The 14617-nt window shown below is 36.9% G+C and overlaps 1 protein-coding gene across 1 annotated transcript in view; it reads right to left on the bottom strand.

The window, feature by feature from the left end:
* LOC307141793 (protein eyes shut homolog) overlaps positions 1-14617 on the bottom strand; it is a gene marked incomplete at its 5' end in the record, with an annotated part of 116746 nt that overhangs the window by 61328 nt on the left and 40801 nt on the right. Inside the window, 2 exons of the mRNA XM_079842247.1 lie at positions 12770-13956; positions 14070-14132. Coding sequence (XP_079698373.1) covers positions 12770-13956; positions 14070-14132 — 1250 coding nt within the window. The remainder of the gene's footprint in view (positions 1-12769; positions 13957-14069; positions 14133-14617) is intronic.

Here is a 14617-nt window from a genome sequence, read left to right as displayed (position 1 = left end):
ATCAGAAACTCATTCGATTTCAGTTTTTTTATCATTACTGTTACATATTTTGATTAGATAACCATTGAGTGTTCTAAAGTAGAAGCAAATAATGTGTGAAATATACATATAATACACATATACTGTGTCTAATTTCAATGCTATGACTTTAGGGATTTATAGGGATTTATATGAAATGGTAACATTTTACAATAAGAGTCCATTTTTTAACATTAACTAAGGTTGATTAAAACATTTTAAAGTCGTCTCTTACATTAGTTACTGTACTATGAATTAACAAGAAAGATCAAGGATTAATTCATATATTAATATTTTTTATATTTAAAACTTACAATAAACAGTTTGCCATTTTTATTCAAAGAAAACAAAATGGAGTTAAAACTGAACACAATCTTTGAACAATTTAAAAAAAAAAATTCGATCCTTTTGTATTTTGCATTTACTTCAATACTTAAGTACGTTTAATATGAAAAAAAAAACTTTTTATAATTTATAGTACAATAAATATATACTTTAAAACTTTTACTCAAGTAATATTCTAAACACTGACTTTAACTTTTACCTAAATAATTTTCTAGCAAAATATCTATACTTTTACTCAAGTATGGCTTTTGAGTACTTTATACATCACTGCCCACTACACTGTTATATGTCTGGTAATCAGTGTGTACAGTGAGGCACATAATTACTCTTATTATTTAGCTTTATGTAGTATGCAGTGCCCTGTGTACACTAGAGTTCCTGCATGAATGTAATACTGGATGAACTACTGCATTTGACAGCAGAGCTCACTGCGTGGGATCCTGTATTATAACAAAGCAATGCACTCAACTTGACCTTCCGTTTGCACTGTGATGAATGAACCAGAAGTAAATCCAAGTGCAATTTTAACTGTTTTGATTTTTAAAGGGGTCATGACATGAGAAATCAAATTTCCCTTGATCTTTTGGTCTATAAGAGGTCTTTGTATCATTAATACATACTGCAAGTTCCGTAACTTAAAATGTCCTCGTCGTCAATAAAAAAAGCATTTATACAATCAAGCTGTAAAAAGCTTTGTTTGGATCTGAGATGGTAAGTGACGTCACAGGGGCATGATCATTTGCATATGACTGCCTCTGGAGCATAGACATTAAAAAGACACCACAATATATAGAGTCTTTGTATATATATACACTGTATATATATTAGGGGTTTAACGATATTCAAACCGAACCGAAAAACCACAATACATCACCCACGGTTCGAACTGCGATACTCTCATGTCGAACCGAGTGCTGCCCCTGCACAGCTCTCAATTTACCTTATGCCACAAAATATTTTTTGTCTACGTTGACATTAGATTAAATAGTAATTAGTAAACTTTTAACAACTAATACGAGCTGTATTTTTACTAAATATTATAATAATAATATTATTTACTAAGTATACACTAACTTTTGTCTTCCAAGTGCATGTCACGTAACTTGGGCGATCGCTCAAGCTCATGGTGGAAGGGCAAAGAGTTTCCCTATTTAGCCAGGTAGGCAAAACTACCTTGGAGTCCCAGCAACATCGTCAAATAAAAAATCTCTCACCCCTTAGAAAACCGCTTTCCTGTCCAGCCGTTATACTGTGTACTATCACGCCGTATATTATAAGTGCAAGAGAAACTATGAGCAACGTTACGATGTCAATTCGTAAGTCATGATATAAAAGTAAAGTACCAATAAATCACGTAACTGGTTCGACATGTGTAAGCTGGGAAGGATTTGCATGCAGTTATAATGTGCATTCTGTTTATCAGGAGCAGTTTTCATGTTTCATTAACAGTTCATGAAGTATTGTGTATTCACCAATGCCATTTTATTTTCACTTTGTTATTTTGTTTATTTTTAAATTAGTGTGGTAAATTAGTAATTACTTTATAGTATTAACAAACTGCTTTTTAAAATATAATATTTAATATCTTTAACTTATAGTCATATTTATTCATCAGTATTTGTCATATTCATATAATTTATGTGTTTGTTAAGTAGGCTACAGTGGGAGCCTACTTGTGTGTGTGCCATCAATTTTTATGAAATAAATGTGCTTTTTTTTTTAAACATTATGGTAAATGGTAAAATGAGTAGATTATTTCTGACTAGTCTACAGTGCAGACATTTATTTAATTTGAGTTTAAGTATGCTAACTGCTTTTGTTAACTTCACAATAATAATTGGAAATGGGCTAATTTCCCATAGACTGGTGTTATAGACCATAGACATCTCTCGAGCTGTCGCAATCTCTTTTGCCGCTCTGTTGCGTGACATTCACAGATCACTGTAGCGTCTCAGTTCAAACAAACGACAGATGAACCAATCACCTCCGCTTTACAGCACGAAAGAAATCATGAATGAACACAGGGGATAAGCAAGCCTGTAGCACTCCTCTCAGAAACTGAAGCCTACGCGCCTTGATCGCCCTCAGGTGGCTGGTCCCAGTATAGCTCATAAACCCCACCTCTCCATGTATTACAATGGACGCGAGACAAACTAAAGATGGTTTCTGTCATTTTAGGCAGTTTTTATCACGATGATGTCATTTCAAGAGTTCGTTTTTTAAATAAGTTTAGTTTTAGTTATAGTTATTTGATGCTATAAAAACAGGGGGTGTGATGTCATGATTGACTGCTGAGATTGACGGCTTCTCTGAGTGAATCACTCTTCTTTTTTCAGGATTTTTGGGAGGAGATTGGAGCTTTAGCTTTAATTTCTACATTTCCATAACTGTTTTTTTTCACACCAACACGAACTGTTCTGCATCTGTGAGAGTGTGGGCGGGCTTTTGATAATCGCGCCTCTACTTCCTGCTCTCTACCACGCAGACTCTGGTCCCGAGATCACTACTGCGCAGACTCTGTCCCAAATCTGCACAAGATGTCAGCGCCGTGTGCGGGCCTACGAAAGCTTCAACTCTCGTCAGCGGAAGTCAATGAAGTCGCGTTGTCCATATTTTTTTACGGTCTATGGGGATAAGGGGATAGTGGCAAAGTCTGCCTGAGAGAGACATTCGTGGAGAAATCAAAACAAAGGAACACAACAGCACTATAAACTCACAGAAGAAACATACTGAGGTAAAAAGTTTCAGTTTTATTTATAACTTATGATATTGTTAACAACACGAGTTGACTAAGGGAGCGGTTTTGCTGAATATCATCACGGTTGCAATTGTTACATTAGCTATGTTTCCATCCAAAGTTGCGAGTGTAATTTATGCGCAAAAATGCAATATCGCATAAAACATTTGCGAATAAAGCACCGTTTCCATCCAGTGAGTCGAAGAGAACATAATCGTCACTTCCTGATCAACTAACGCTAAAAAATAACTAAGAAACATAGGAGAAGCCACCATATATAATCATTTTCGTATATAATAAATTATTTGCATCTCAGAGAAATTTGTGCGTCTCAATAAACTTGTTGTCATGCTTTCAGAGGCAGATGCTGCTGTTTGGGAACACAGTCATGTAAGACAGGAGTGAAATATACCGAGCATCTTTGACAACAGACTTCTGAATGACCAAAACAGCATTTCAGATGTTTTGCAAACAAGATTTTTCCGCTGGTTACTACAGTTATGCTGTTACATCGCGAAAGTCACATGATTTTTTTTTTATGTGCATCAAGGAATTTATTTGATAATGCATTTCCATCGTAGTTTACACACGTTTTTGAATCGGATAGAAAATGTATTCGACTCAAATGAGCGCATACGTTTTTTATTTGCATTTTTAGAATGTATGCGCATCTTGGCGTTTCCATTCAGCATTTTTTGATGCGATATCCCAAAATGCGCATAAAAATAGGTGGATTGAAACAAGGCTAATGAATGTTGTGGTTCAATAAACAAGTAGCCTAGTTAATATTAAGTTAAATTTTAGACACATTTTAGAGACTTTTTTGTTCTATTTCACTGACGAAAATGGTTCCAAGGGCAAGCAACACTCAGCGTGGTGCTTTGTTACTGAATGATTCAGTGTTTTGAATGAATCGTTTGAACAAACGACTCAATGACTCACTCATTAAGACGGTCACTTGGTGGTTTAGTTTCATGTTAAAATATTGTATATTATATATTTGTATATTCAAACGTTTAAAACATCAATCTCATAACATTATTTTTTGTAGTTGTAATTTTTCAGTGTTAATGATTTAATTAGATTGGTAACAGCCCTATAGCCTAGTGTATTATTATTAATATAACTGAATTTATTGATCAAATGTAAGAATTTGACATGAAAGATGGTGCATACATTTAATAAGGTAAATAAATGTCATTTATAAAGTTAATAACTTTTAAGATTTAAGTAGCCTATGTAAAAGCTGATGTAACACAGATGAGAATTAGGCTTCAGAATAAATATATGTAATAAACGAATGCTTCGTTTACATGTTAAAACCACAAAAACTTTCTACTGGGGGGCAATGCCCCAGACCCCCCTACAAGTATTTCATTTGGAAACATGTCACCTTTTTCACCACTTGTGAATTTGCAGGTCTATATATGTGTGCGTGTGTGTGTATACAAAGACTCTCTATATATTGTAGTGTTTAGCTTAATAGGTAGAATATTTTTTTTCCCTCAATTACTTAGAAATGTTTTTATTTCAGCACAACAAAATGTCCTTTGTTGACGTGAACATTTGAATCCATTTGAGCATTCTTGCAAATTATGTTTTTCTTCCATCATGGTTCATAAACAGACAGTTAATTTATTAAATATTGTGACAGTTATAAATTTAACAAACATTTCCACTGGTGGGATTTCAAACACTGATTAGTAGTATTATCTATTGTTTATGAAATTACCACGTTTATGGGCATTTCATACTGAAAAAAAGAAAAATGCATTATTTAAAGGAGTTGCATAAATCATTGTTGCAATTTCTATCCAAATCATATTCAGTAGTTGAACTGTAAAAGGCATTCTAAATTTATTTGCATTGCTGCTGGTGCTTTGTAACATCCAGCTTGATGATAAATGAATAAGTAATCCATAAGTAATGGTGCAACATGTCATGTTTCGGTTAACTGAGACAATTGACAAGGTTTTCAATCATTCTTCAACTGCTCAACAGCTGCTATAATTCTTTCGGCCTCATCTATAAACATTGACATCTCAAGTGCTGAAAAACATTCGCCAAACAGATCGCTGACACAGACCTAAGCCTCTCCCTGCACTGCTCTTCAGTTCTTCAGGTATATCATCAGTAGCCAATGATTCACATTACTTTCTCCAGAGCATGATTTTTCAAGAGACCCTTTACACTGAGGCAATGCAAAACCTGAGATATTGGGAATCCCCACAACAAGTTTAAGATAATGAAAAGGATAATCTGAGAACAAGTCACAGGAAGGACTTGCTCATATGACTGTGGAGTATATCATTTCAAAATATATTGCGTTAGCCCTTCTTTTGCAGCTATTTACAGCTTCCACTCTTCTGGGAAGGATTTACACTTGATGTTGGAACATGGCTGCAGGGATTTTCTCCCATTCAGACACAAGAGGTCAGGCAGTCAGCATTCCAATTCATCCCAAAGGTGGTTCAGGTCTGGGCTTTATGCAGGCCAGTCAAGTTTTTCCACACCAGACTAAGTAAATCATTTCTATATGTACATCCAGTGATTGTGAAGCTGAAATAATAAAACGGATGGCCCATGTTTGTCTAATGAGATTGCACAGCTGTATGATAGATTTTCTGCACAAATTATCTAGAATAGCCAAACCCATTAATTATAACAGGATGTCTATGTACTTTTCACCATGAATGCACATGCAAAAAACTCATGTACAGCACACCACACACATAAAAAGCCAACTCATTTACGGTAATTAAAAAGAAATAATGAAATCACGTGCCATTCAGACTCTCTCCTCGAATGAAAGGTAACACGCTCCTTCCAGCTGCATTAAAATTCTGCTAAAGTGCCACTTGGCTGACCTTGATCCAGTACCATGCAACACCTGATCTCATCAGATCTTCACGGCTCCAGCAGAACCAGAGAGATGACCTCAAAATCAAAAGGCAGAATTATTGATATTGACAACGCCAGGTTTATTCTCACTGTCTGACAGGAGGAGATTAGACCCTTATGTCAGTGCTTGTGGGTCAGGGACAGGGTGCATAATGTATACAGAGAAGAAGATACATTATATTGGCAAATGTTTTGGGACGTCTGCCTTTACATGCATATGAACTTTAATGACATCCCATTCTCAATCCGGAGGGTTTAATATGGAGTTGGCTCACCCTTTGCAGCTATAACAGCTTCAACTCTTCTGGGAAGGCTTTCCACAAGGTTTAGGAGTGTGTTTATGGGGATTTTTGACCATTCTTCTAGAAGCGCATTTGCGAGGTCAGGCACTGATGTTGGACGAGAAGGCCTGGCTCGCAGTCTCCGCTCTAATTCATCCCAAATTCTATTGGGTTGAGATCAGGACTCTGTGCAGGCCAGTCAAGTTCCTCCACACCAAACTCGCTCATCCATGTCTTTATGGACCTTGCTCTGTGCACTGGTGCGTAGTCATGTTGGAACAGAAAGGGACCATCCTCAAACTGTTCTCACAAATTTGGGAGCATGAAATTGTCCCAAATGTCTTGGTATGCTGAAGCATTAAGAGTTCCTTTCACTGGAACTAAGGGGCCAAGCCCAAACCCTGAAAAACAACCCCCACACCATAATCCCCCCTCCACCAAATATTACACTTGGCACAATGCAGTCAGGCAAGTACCGTTCTCCTGGCAACCACCAAACCCTCACTTGTCCATCAGATTGCCAGACAGAGAAGCGTGATTCGTCACTACAGAGAACACGTCTCCACTGCTCTAGAGTCCAGTGGCAGCGTGCTTTACACAAGGGGTTCTCAAAATCAAATCAATCAAATCACTTTATTGTCACACAGCCATGTACACAAGTGCAACAGCAGGTGAAATTCTTGGTGCAGTTCCGAGCAACATAGTAGTCACGACATGACATGTACAACATTTAGAGCAGCATCAGATTACACTGATGCGCCCACAATTACTCACAGCACAGTAAACTCTACAATAAACAATAAATAATTTACACAATGTGAGTGTGGTTCTCACAGCTTTAACCAATATACACATACTTACAATATACATATACTTTAAACAATATACTTTAAACAATATACTTTAAACAATATACACACTAAAACATACATTAAACAATATACATTACGCTATAATAATAATAATAATAGTATACAATGTACAGTATACATTATTATTCACAGTAGAGATCCAATGTGCAATAGGTGCTATATGATAAATAATAAATTATATAATGTGTATTATATAAGACTATACCCAAGTTCTCAACCCAACAGTCCTGCAGAGTTTAGCTCCAACCCTAATCAAACACACTTGAACCAGCTAATTAAGCTCTTCAGGATTACTAGAAAGCTACAGGCAGGTGAGTTTGATCAAGGTTGGAGCTAAACTCTGTAGGACAGTGGGCCTCGAGGACCAGGATTGAGAACCCCTGCTTTACACCACTGCATCCGACGCTTTGCATTGGCCATGGAAAACCAACATGTGTTGCTGTTGCTTCCACTCTGTTATAATGGCACTAACAGTTGACCATGGAAAATGTTGTAATGAGGAAATTTCACGAATGGACTTATTGCACAGGTGGTAACCTATCACGGTACCACGCTTGAATTCACTGAGCTCCTGAGAGCGACCCATTCTTTCACAAATATTTGTAGAAGCAGTATGCATGCCTAGGTGCTTGATTTTATACACCTGTGGCCATGGAAGTGATTGGAACAGCTGAATTCAATGATTTGGAGGGGTGTCCCAATACTTTTGCCAATATAGTATATATCAGAATATTATGATTATCATCAACTAAAAGATAAAGACATTAGTCTTTGTATGTTGGGGTAAATATAGCTAAACATCACTGTGTGTAACAACTTCCAATGACTCAACATACAGTACAGTGTTAATCTTTTAATCTGCATATTGATGTTAAGTGGATTTTTGTCACTTTGTGGAATTTATATCACTTTCACACATGCACACAAAGAAATCTATGCAACAGGGTGAATTAATGTTCTAATATTTTTTTTATTCTTTTATTTTTCAAATGTAAATGCAAAACAGTTTTGCTGGAAACAGGTGAATCCCTGCAGCTGTCTTCAACATCAGTTATTGGCACAGCATGGTGCATGTGCATTTGTTTGCAATGATGTCTTTAACTTGCTGTTATCTTAATGTTATTTAAATGACAACACTGAACTCCTTTTAAAAGAGTTTAGTTGCTGGTGCACATTGGCCAATTCAAGACAGTCTTCGACTCATTGCTTGCGACACCATGCTGTGTCAATTGCTACTTCAATTTTTTACTTTTTATCCTGTTGAACTTGCAGTTGATCCTTGCTGCTTTTAAGGAGATTTTACATAAATTTACAATTTTGATACTTAAGACACTTTTTGTCACATGCTGCCTCTGTAATTGACTCTTGAATTTATGGTTTCTTGTGTTTTTGCTTAGCAACACTCACCCTTTAATCTCATAAAAATATCCTGGGATCTCAAAGGGATTGGTCACCCCAAAATTAAAATTTGGTAATTATTTACTTGCCACCATGTCATTCCAAACCTGCACTGACTTTTGTTTACTGTTATCGGATATAGGCCTATGTTTTGTTTATTATACAATGAAGGACAATGGGGCCCCAAAACAACATTGTATGAAAAAAATAAAATAAAAATTGTGGTCAACAGTGAAAAAAAAAAAGTCTTGGAACAACGATAGTGAGCAAATGATGAAATAATTTTTATATTTTAGAGAACTAACTCTATCTCTTAATACTTTAAAGGGGTCATGACATGGATTTTGTTAATTGAAGTTCACTTATAGTGTTAGTAAAGTTTTTTGCACATATGCGGAAAGACAATTATTTTCAACCCTCATTCTTACTCTCAGCCTGAAATTATCTGTTTTTTAAGGGACGGCTTCTTTAAGCCTTGACAGTAAACAGCCACTTATGATTGGCTACACTGAAAAACGTTTTGTTTCAACTTAGTGTGTTCATGCTGCCTGAAAATTTTAAGTTTATTCAACTCAAATATCCAAGTTGTCACTTAGTACAACTTCACATATCAAGTTGACTAAACTTAAAATTTTAAGACAGCATGAACACACTAACTTTGCATAGGAAACAGTATAAACAGCCCCTCGATATTGTATGTGAGTAAGTGTTTTAAAAACATGAACCATATAAAACCGTCATTTACAGACAACGCATTATAAAATCATTTAACGTAGACTAACCATGTTCCATACACAACGATGTTCCGTACAGATTAACTTTTACCGCCGATCGCTGAGCAAATACTTCCTGGTCATACATAAACTATATATTTATGTCATGATCAATTATCCCTATTTCAGACAGAGACCCTACCGCCGTTTGTTCCAGTGAGATTTCAGTAAATTTGCGAGGTGCGCCCACTGTGCTTGAAATTGGACGGTGGGCAAGCTTCACGTCAGACTGCAGCTTGTGCGGGGAGATAACTAGCGAAAATTTACATTTTGATTTCATTTATGCTTCTCACAGTATTAGTCTTTATGAAATGAATATTATGTTATCACAAATTGTTAAATATATGACCTTTTGTTGAACAAATGCTTTGAAATGGGAATTTTTAAACGTCAATTGCTGGCGATGACTGCTTGGCGCCACTCTCAGGCTGAGACGGGCAGAGTTTTGAAGTTTACACATTGGTTTATCAATACATTTTTTAAATCAATGCAAATTGTTTGCCCTTCTTTGTCTTCAGAAAGATATGGTAACGTTATTCCCCAATGTTTCACATGGTTCATGCTTAACTCATATGCCATAATTAATATCACGACACAATCATGCCTAACTCACATGGTCCTCTTATTGAACCTGCATTTAACTTACATTTTAACCAAATAAAAAGATATTCACCTTTATTATTCATTTAAATTATGTTTTCTTCAGTTAAAATAAACACACAGCTCACAATTGATCAGATAAATGTCTTTTTTCGCAGCTGAAATCAAGTTATGCGCTCTGTACGGAACATCATTGTAAGCCTGTACGGAACACCATTAATGCTTATCATCTTCCATACACCAGTGGAGGAGGTACTTTTCCCCACTTTTCTCAAATACTATTGGTCCAAAAGACATCAATCAAAGTGTGGACTGTCCAATGGGTATTCACCCAGGGAATGATCACACAAATATGCTTGTCTGGCTCTCAACAACGGAGTGGGAGTGGGCGTGCGGTGAGTGGCGAAAAGTTTACGGAACATGGTTAGTCTGCGAAACTTACAGTTTGTGATTCAGTTTCTGTCAGATTCTATACAGTTGGCTGCTTCATCTTTCAGCAAAAGTTTCTTTGCAAACTCTCCATTACACTTGCCTCGCTGACCAAACGAAATGCTCCGAACAAACATAATCCTCCAACACGAACCAGTACGTCATTAAAATTAACCATCCACTTGTTCCCGATGCTCGGATCCTTCTGAAGTCTGTACAGAGATGCAAATGATCTGTTTAAGCTGAATGCATCTACGCAAATGTTCTTTCACTCTTCCATTTGTCATGTTGTCGACAGACTCAAATGCATGAAGTACATCAGAAAGTGAATGGGCATCTGTATACTGTATCCAGACCGCGTAAGTGATTATAATGGGTTCTATTTGCTTTTGACGCTACACAACTCTCACGGTGTAGGCAAATGTGAGCCGTTAAGTGAGTGAAGGCCAGTGGGTGGGGCCTATGGTGCGATGATGTACACGTACCTACTTTTCGATGTCTTGCTCTGGAGGCAGACATATGCAAATATACTTGGCTTGCCTTTGTCACATCACAGAAGACAAGACACTTTTGGAGCTTGATAAAATAAATGTTATTTTGTTTTTTTTTATATATATAATGAGGAGGACATGTCAAGCTATGAAACTTGCCTGATGTTTTAATGGTACAAGGTCCTCTTATATGCCAAAAGATCAAAGCAAATTTGATTTATCATGTCATGACCCCTTTCATTTCTCATTCTGTACCATTTAAATCGTATTCTACAGGATTATATGCACCATTTTTACAGTATCTCACAACATCATTTGAAATCGTATTGACACATGGATGTGTCAATGTCAAAAGAATGACTCATTCTGTAGAATATTGAGAACAAAGAAAGCAGACATTCAGAAAAGTGCAGATGGCACATCTGACAATATCTCCATTCCATCAGCCAGAGTATTTCCTCAGACGAGTGACAGAAGGAGAGAAACCTTCTCCAAGCCCTAAGAGATGAGACCACTGAGTTAAACAAGACAGCAGGAATATCTAGAGACAACTGATACAGGCTGTCGGATTGTTAAGTTAGAAGTGCTTGGCATCTAAACACATCCCCTATGGGAGAAAAGCTGTTCAAGAAACGCATCAAATATACAAGTTAAATCAGCACTGTAATGGCCGAGGACTGGACTGCATTGGCTAAATAGTCTTACAGCTAAGATGTAAAAAAATATATGCACTAAAATGTTGCTTAACTGCTCTCTGACCACTATTACGTCTGGAGAGATTTAATTAAACTATATGCTTTACATGCGAGCTAAAATGCAATTGTATAAATGAAAGAAATGCATAAAAACGACATATAAAACATGTAGACATTGAAGGTTTATACAATTTGTTATAAGTAGGGCTGTCATATCAATGAAAAATTGACTGATTCTTGTATTCCATCTACAATAGTTTTAACTACAAATGCAGACTTTCGTCTCAGTTTTTCATGACTGTGCCATTTTTAAGATGCTCAAGGTCAGCATTGGAGGAGGCATGATGATTGTGATATTTGTTTTCAGTGCATTTTTTTTTTAAAATTAATTGCATTATATTAACAATCACATTGAAAGCCCTAATTCTGATATTTTATGATTCACTCACATAATTTAATACAGCAGTTCAATTCTATTAACAGCATCTTGACATTTAAGCCTTTCGAATTATTATGCAAATTACTTTAGCAAATTTTCAAACATGGTCATCTTTACTAAATATGAGACAGAAATCATAATAGTAATAGTGTGAGTTTGTTGCCTTATTCATTTTCTATTTGAGTGGTTATATGTATATATGTTCATTTCATTATATTAATTATGAAATTATGTACAAGCGGTGACATGGCTCCTTCAAGATAATGTTAATTAACTTTATTATTTTGTGTTGAACAAAGACTAATATGAAGCAGTAAGTTTCATTGTTGCCGTGTGATTGTGGAAATTACAACAAAGAATAACATTAAATGAAAAAGCATATGAAAACCCAGCTTTGATGTGACTCCAACAGCATTCACATGTCAAAACTCATGAGTCCCAACATGAGATTCACAGAGCATATACTCAAACAAAAAGCCCAGAAAAGAGCAGCTACCATTTATAAATGATAACACATTCAATATTAAAAACTGTAGCTGTGATATACTGCAGGAGCATATCAAATTGGCATATAGGAAACAAGCATAGAATTGCATAGACTTCTGAACACATCTTCAAAAAGTTTTATTTTTTGCATTTCTTCAACTATGGCACTTTAATTTCCCAGGAGTTGATTTTGATTGAAACAGACTTCTATTCGTTATTATTAATTTATTACTACTACTATGGCCGTTCATGTCGAGTGCGACGAACTGCTTCCCGTTTTGAGCTTCTCTCTTCCAGAAATGACTTATAGGACTCCTGAGAGTCCCTGCGGCCGTTGTCAATTGCTGCACGCCAGTTGGGTCTGTCAATTGCAAGTGCCTCCCAGTTGTCCAGGTTGATGGAGAAGGCCTGAAGATCCCTCTTAATGACATCTTTAAAACGTAGATGGGGGCGACCATGTTTGCGGGGGGCATTTGCCAGCTCGCCATACAGCAAGATTTTTGGGAGGCGGGTGTCCTTCATTCGATAGATATGTCCAATCCAACGGAGGTGGCGTTCACGAAGGATGGTGTACAGGTCACTGGAACCAGTTCTCCAAAGTATGACAGAGTTTGGCACATGGTCCTTCCAGCATACACCCAGTATGGAGCGGAGGCAGCGAAAATGGAAGGCGTTGAGGCGATGTTCGTGCCTCCTGTAAGTTGTCCATGTCTCACTTGCATATAGCAAGGTGCTAAGTACACATGCATGATACACACGGACTTTGAGGAGCAATGAGAGGTTCTTGTTGTGCCAGACACGCTTGCTCAATTTTCCAAACACCGATGATGCCCTCCCAATGCGCATGTCAAGCTCTGCGTCAAGGTTATTGTTGTTTGATACTGTGGAACCCAGGTAGGTGAATTTGTCTACCACAGATAGAGGTGTGTTGTTAATGTATACTGTAGGGTTCAGGGTTGCAGGTTGGGCAAGGATAACTGTTTTTTTAAGACTGATCTGCAAACCAAACTCTAGACATGCAGCGGCAAAAGATGAGCAGAGTAGTTGTAGATCTACCTCTGAGTGGGCAACAAAGGCAGCATCATCAGCATAAAGCAGCTCACGTACCAGAACATGGCGTACTTTAGTCTTTGCCCGCAGTCTGGCCAGATTGAACAGCTTTCCTGAGCTGCGGGTGTGTAGCAGGATACCCGAGTCATCAGGGAAGGCACGGCGTAGTAGGGCAGAGAAGAAAATTCCGAAAAGGGTAGGAGCAAGGACACATCCCTGCTTTACTCCACACCTTATCTGGAACTCTTCAGAGCAAGTGCCTTCAGAGTGTACAGTTGCCTTCATGCCCTCATGAAACTCAGTGATCACCTTCAGTAACTTTGGAGGGCAGCCAAGTCTTTGTAGGATGAGGAAAAGTCCAGATCGACTAACGTAGTCAAAAGCCTTGGTCAAGTCTACAAACACCAAGAACAGAGGTTTATGCTGTTCAATACACTTTTCCTGTAGTTGACGAACACAGAACACCATGTCTGCTATGGAGCGGCCAGCACGAAATTAATTTATTACTATTAATAAAAATAAATAATTCCACATCCTGCCCAATACTGTCCTACAATGTTCATATTGAAGGCTATGAAAACAAACATAGTGAATGTAACCGTGTAGTCTATGATAGCCTGCAAAAAAGGGGTAAAATCACATTACATTCTAACATTGTAATATTACAATCTAAAAACAAAATCATGCTTGTTAAAGCAGAAGTTAAATTCACTAAACTAATAATGAAAAAAAAAAAAAAAAAAGCGCAGACTAATTATTAGGTTTTTGATTAGGCTACCCTGACAATAGTCACTTTACAGTTACTGCTATCATAAAAAAACCACTTACTTGAAGGTTTGAATTTCTACATATGGCACATTTATGTTCACCAACAACAACAACAAATATTTTAGTCAGAATTATTGCGCTCATATTCTATTGTGATATATTCTTCTCGTTCACAGAAGTTTGTGCTTGAGAGGGCTCGTCCACTCCTGACAGCAAAATGGAAATATTTGCTTGGCTTTCTAACATTTGCAGATGGAGAATATATCTGTGAAATGTAAGATATGCACTGAGGAAATTATTGTATTTCAGTTCAGCTTAAAGATTATTAATAGAG

This window comes from Gobio gobio (genome assembly GCF_949357685.1).
Source record: "Gobio gobio genome assembly, chromosome: 18".
Classification (NCBI taxonomy): Eukaryota; Metazoa; Chordata; class Actinopteri; order Cypriniformes; family Gobionidae; genus Gobio; species Gobio gobio.
Note: the sequence above shows the minus strand (reverse complement) of the source record. Positions and strands in the feature narration are given on the sequence as shown.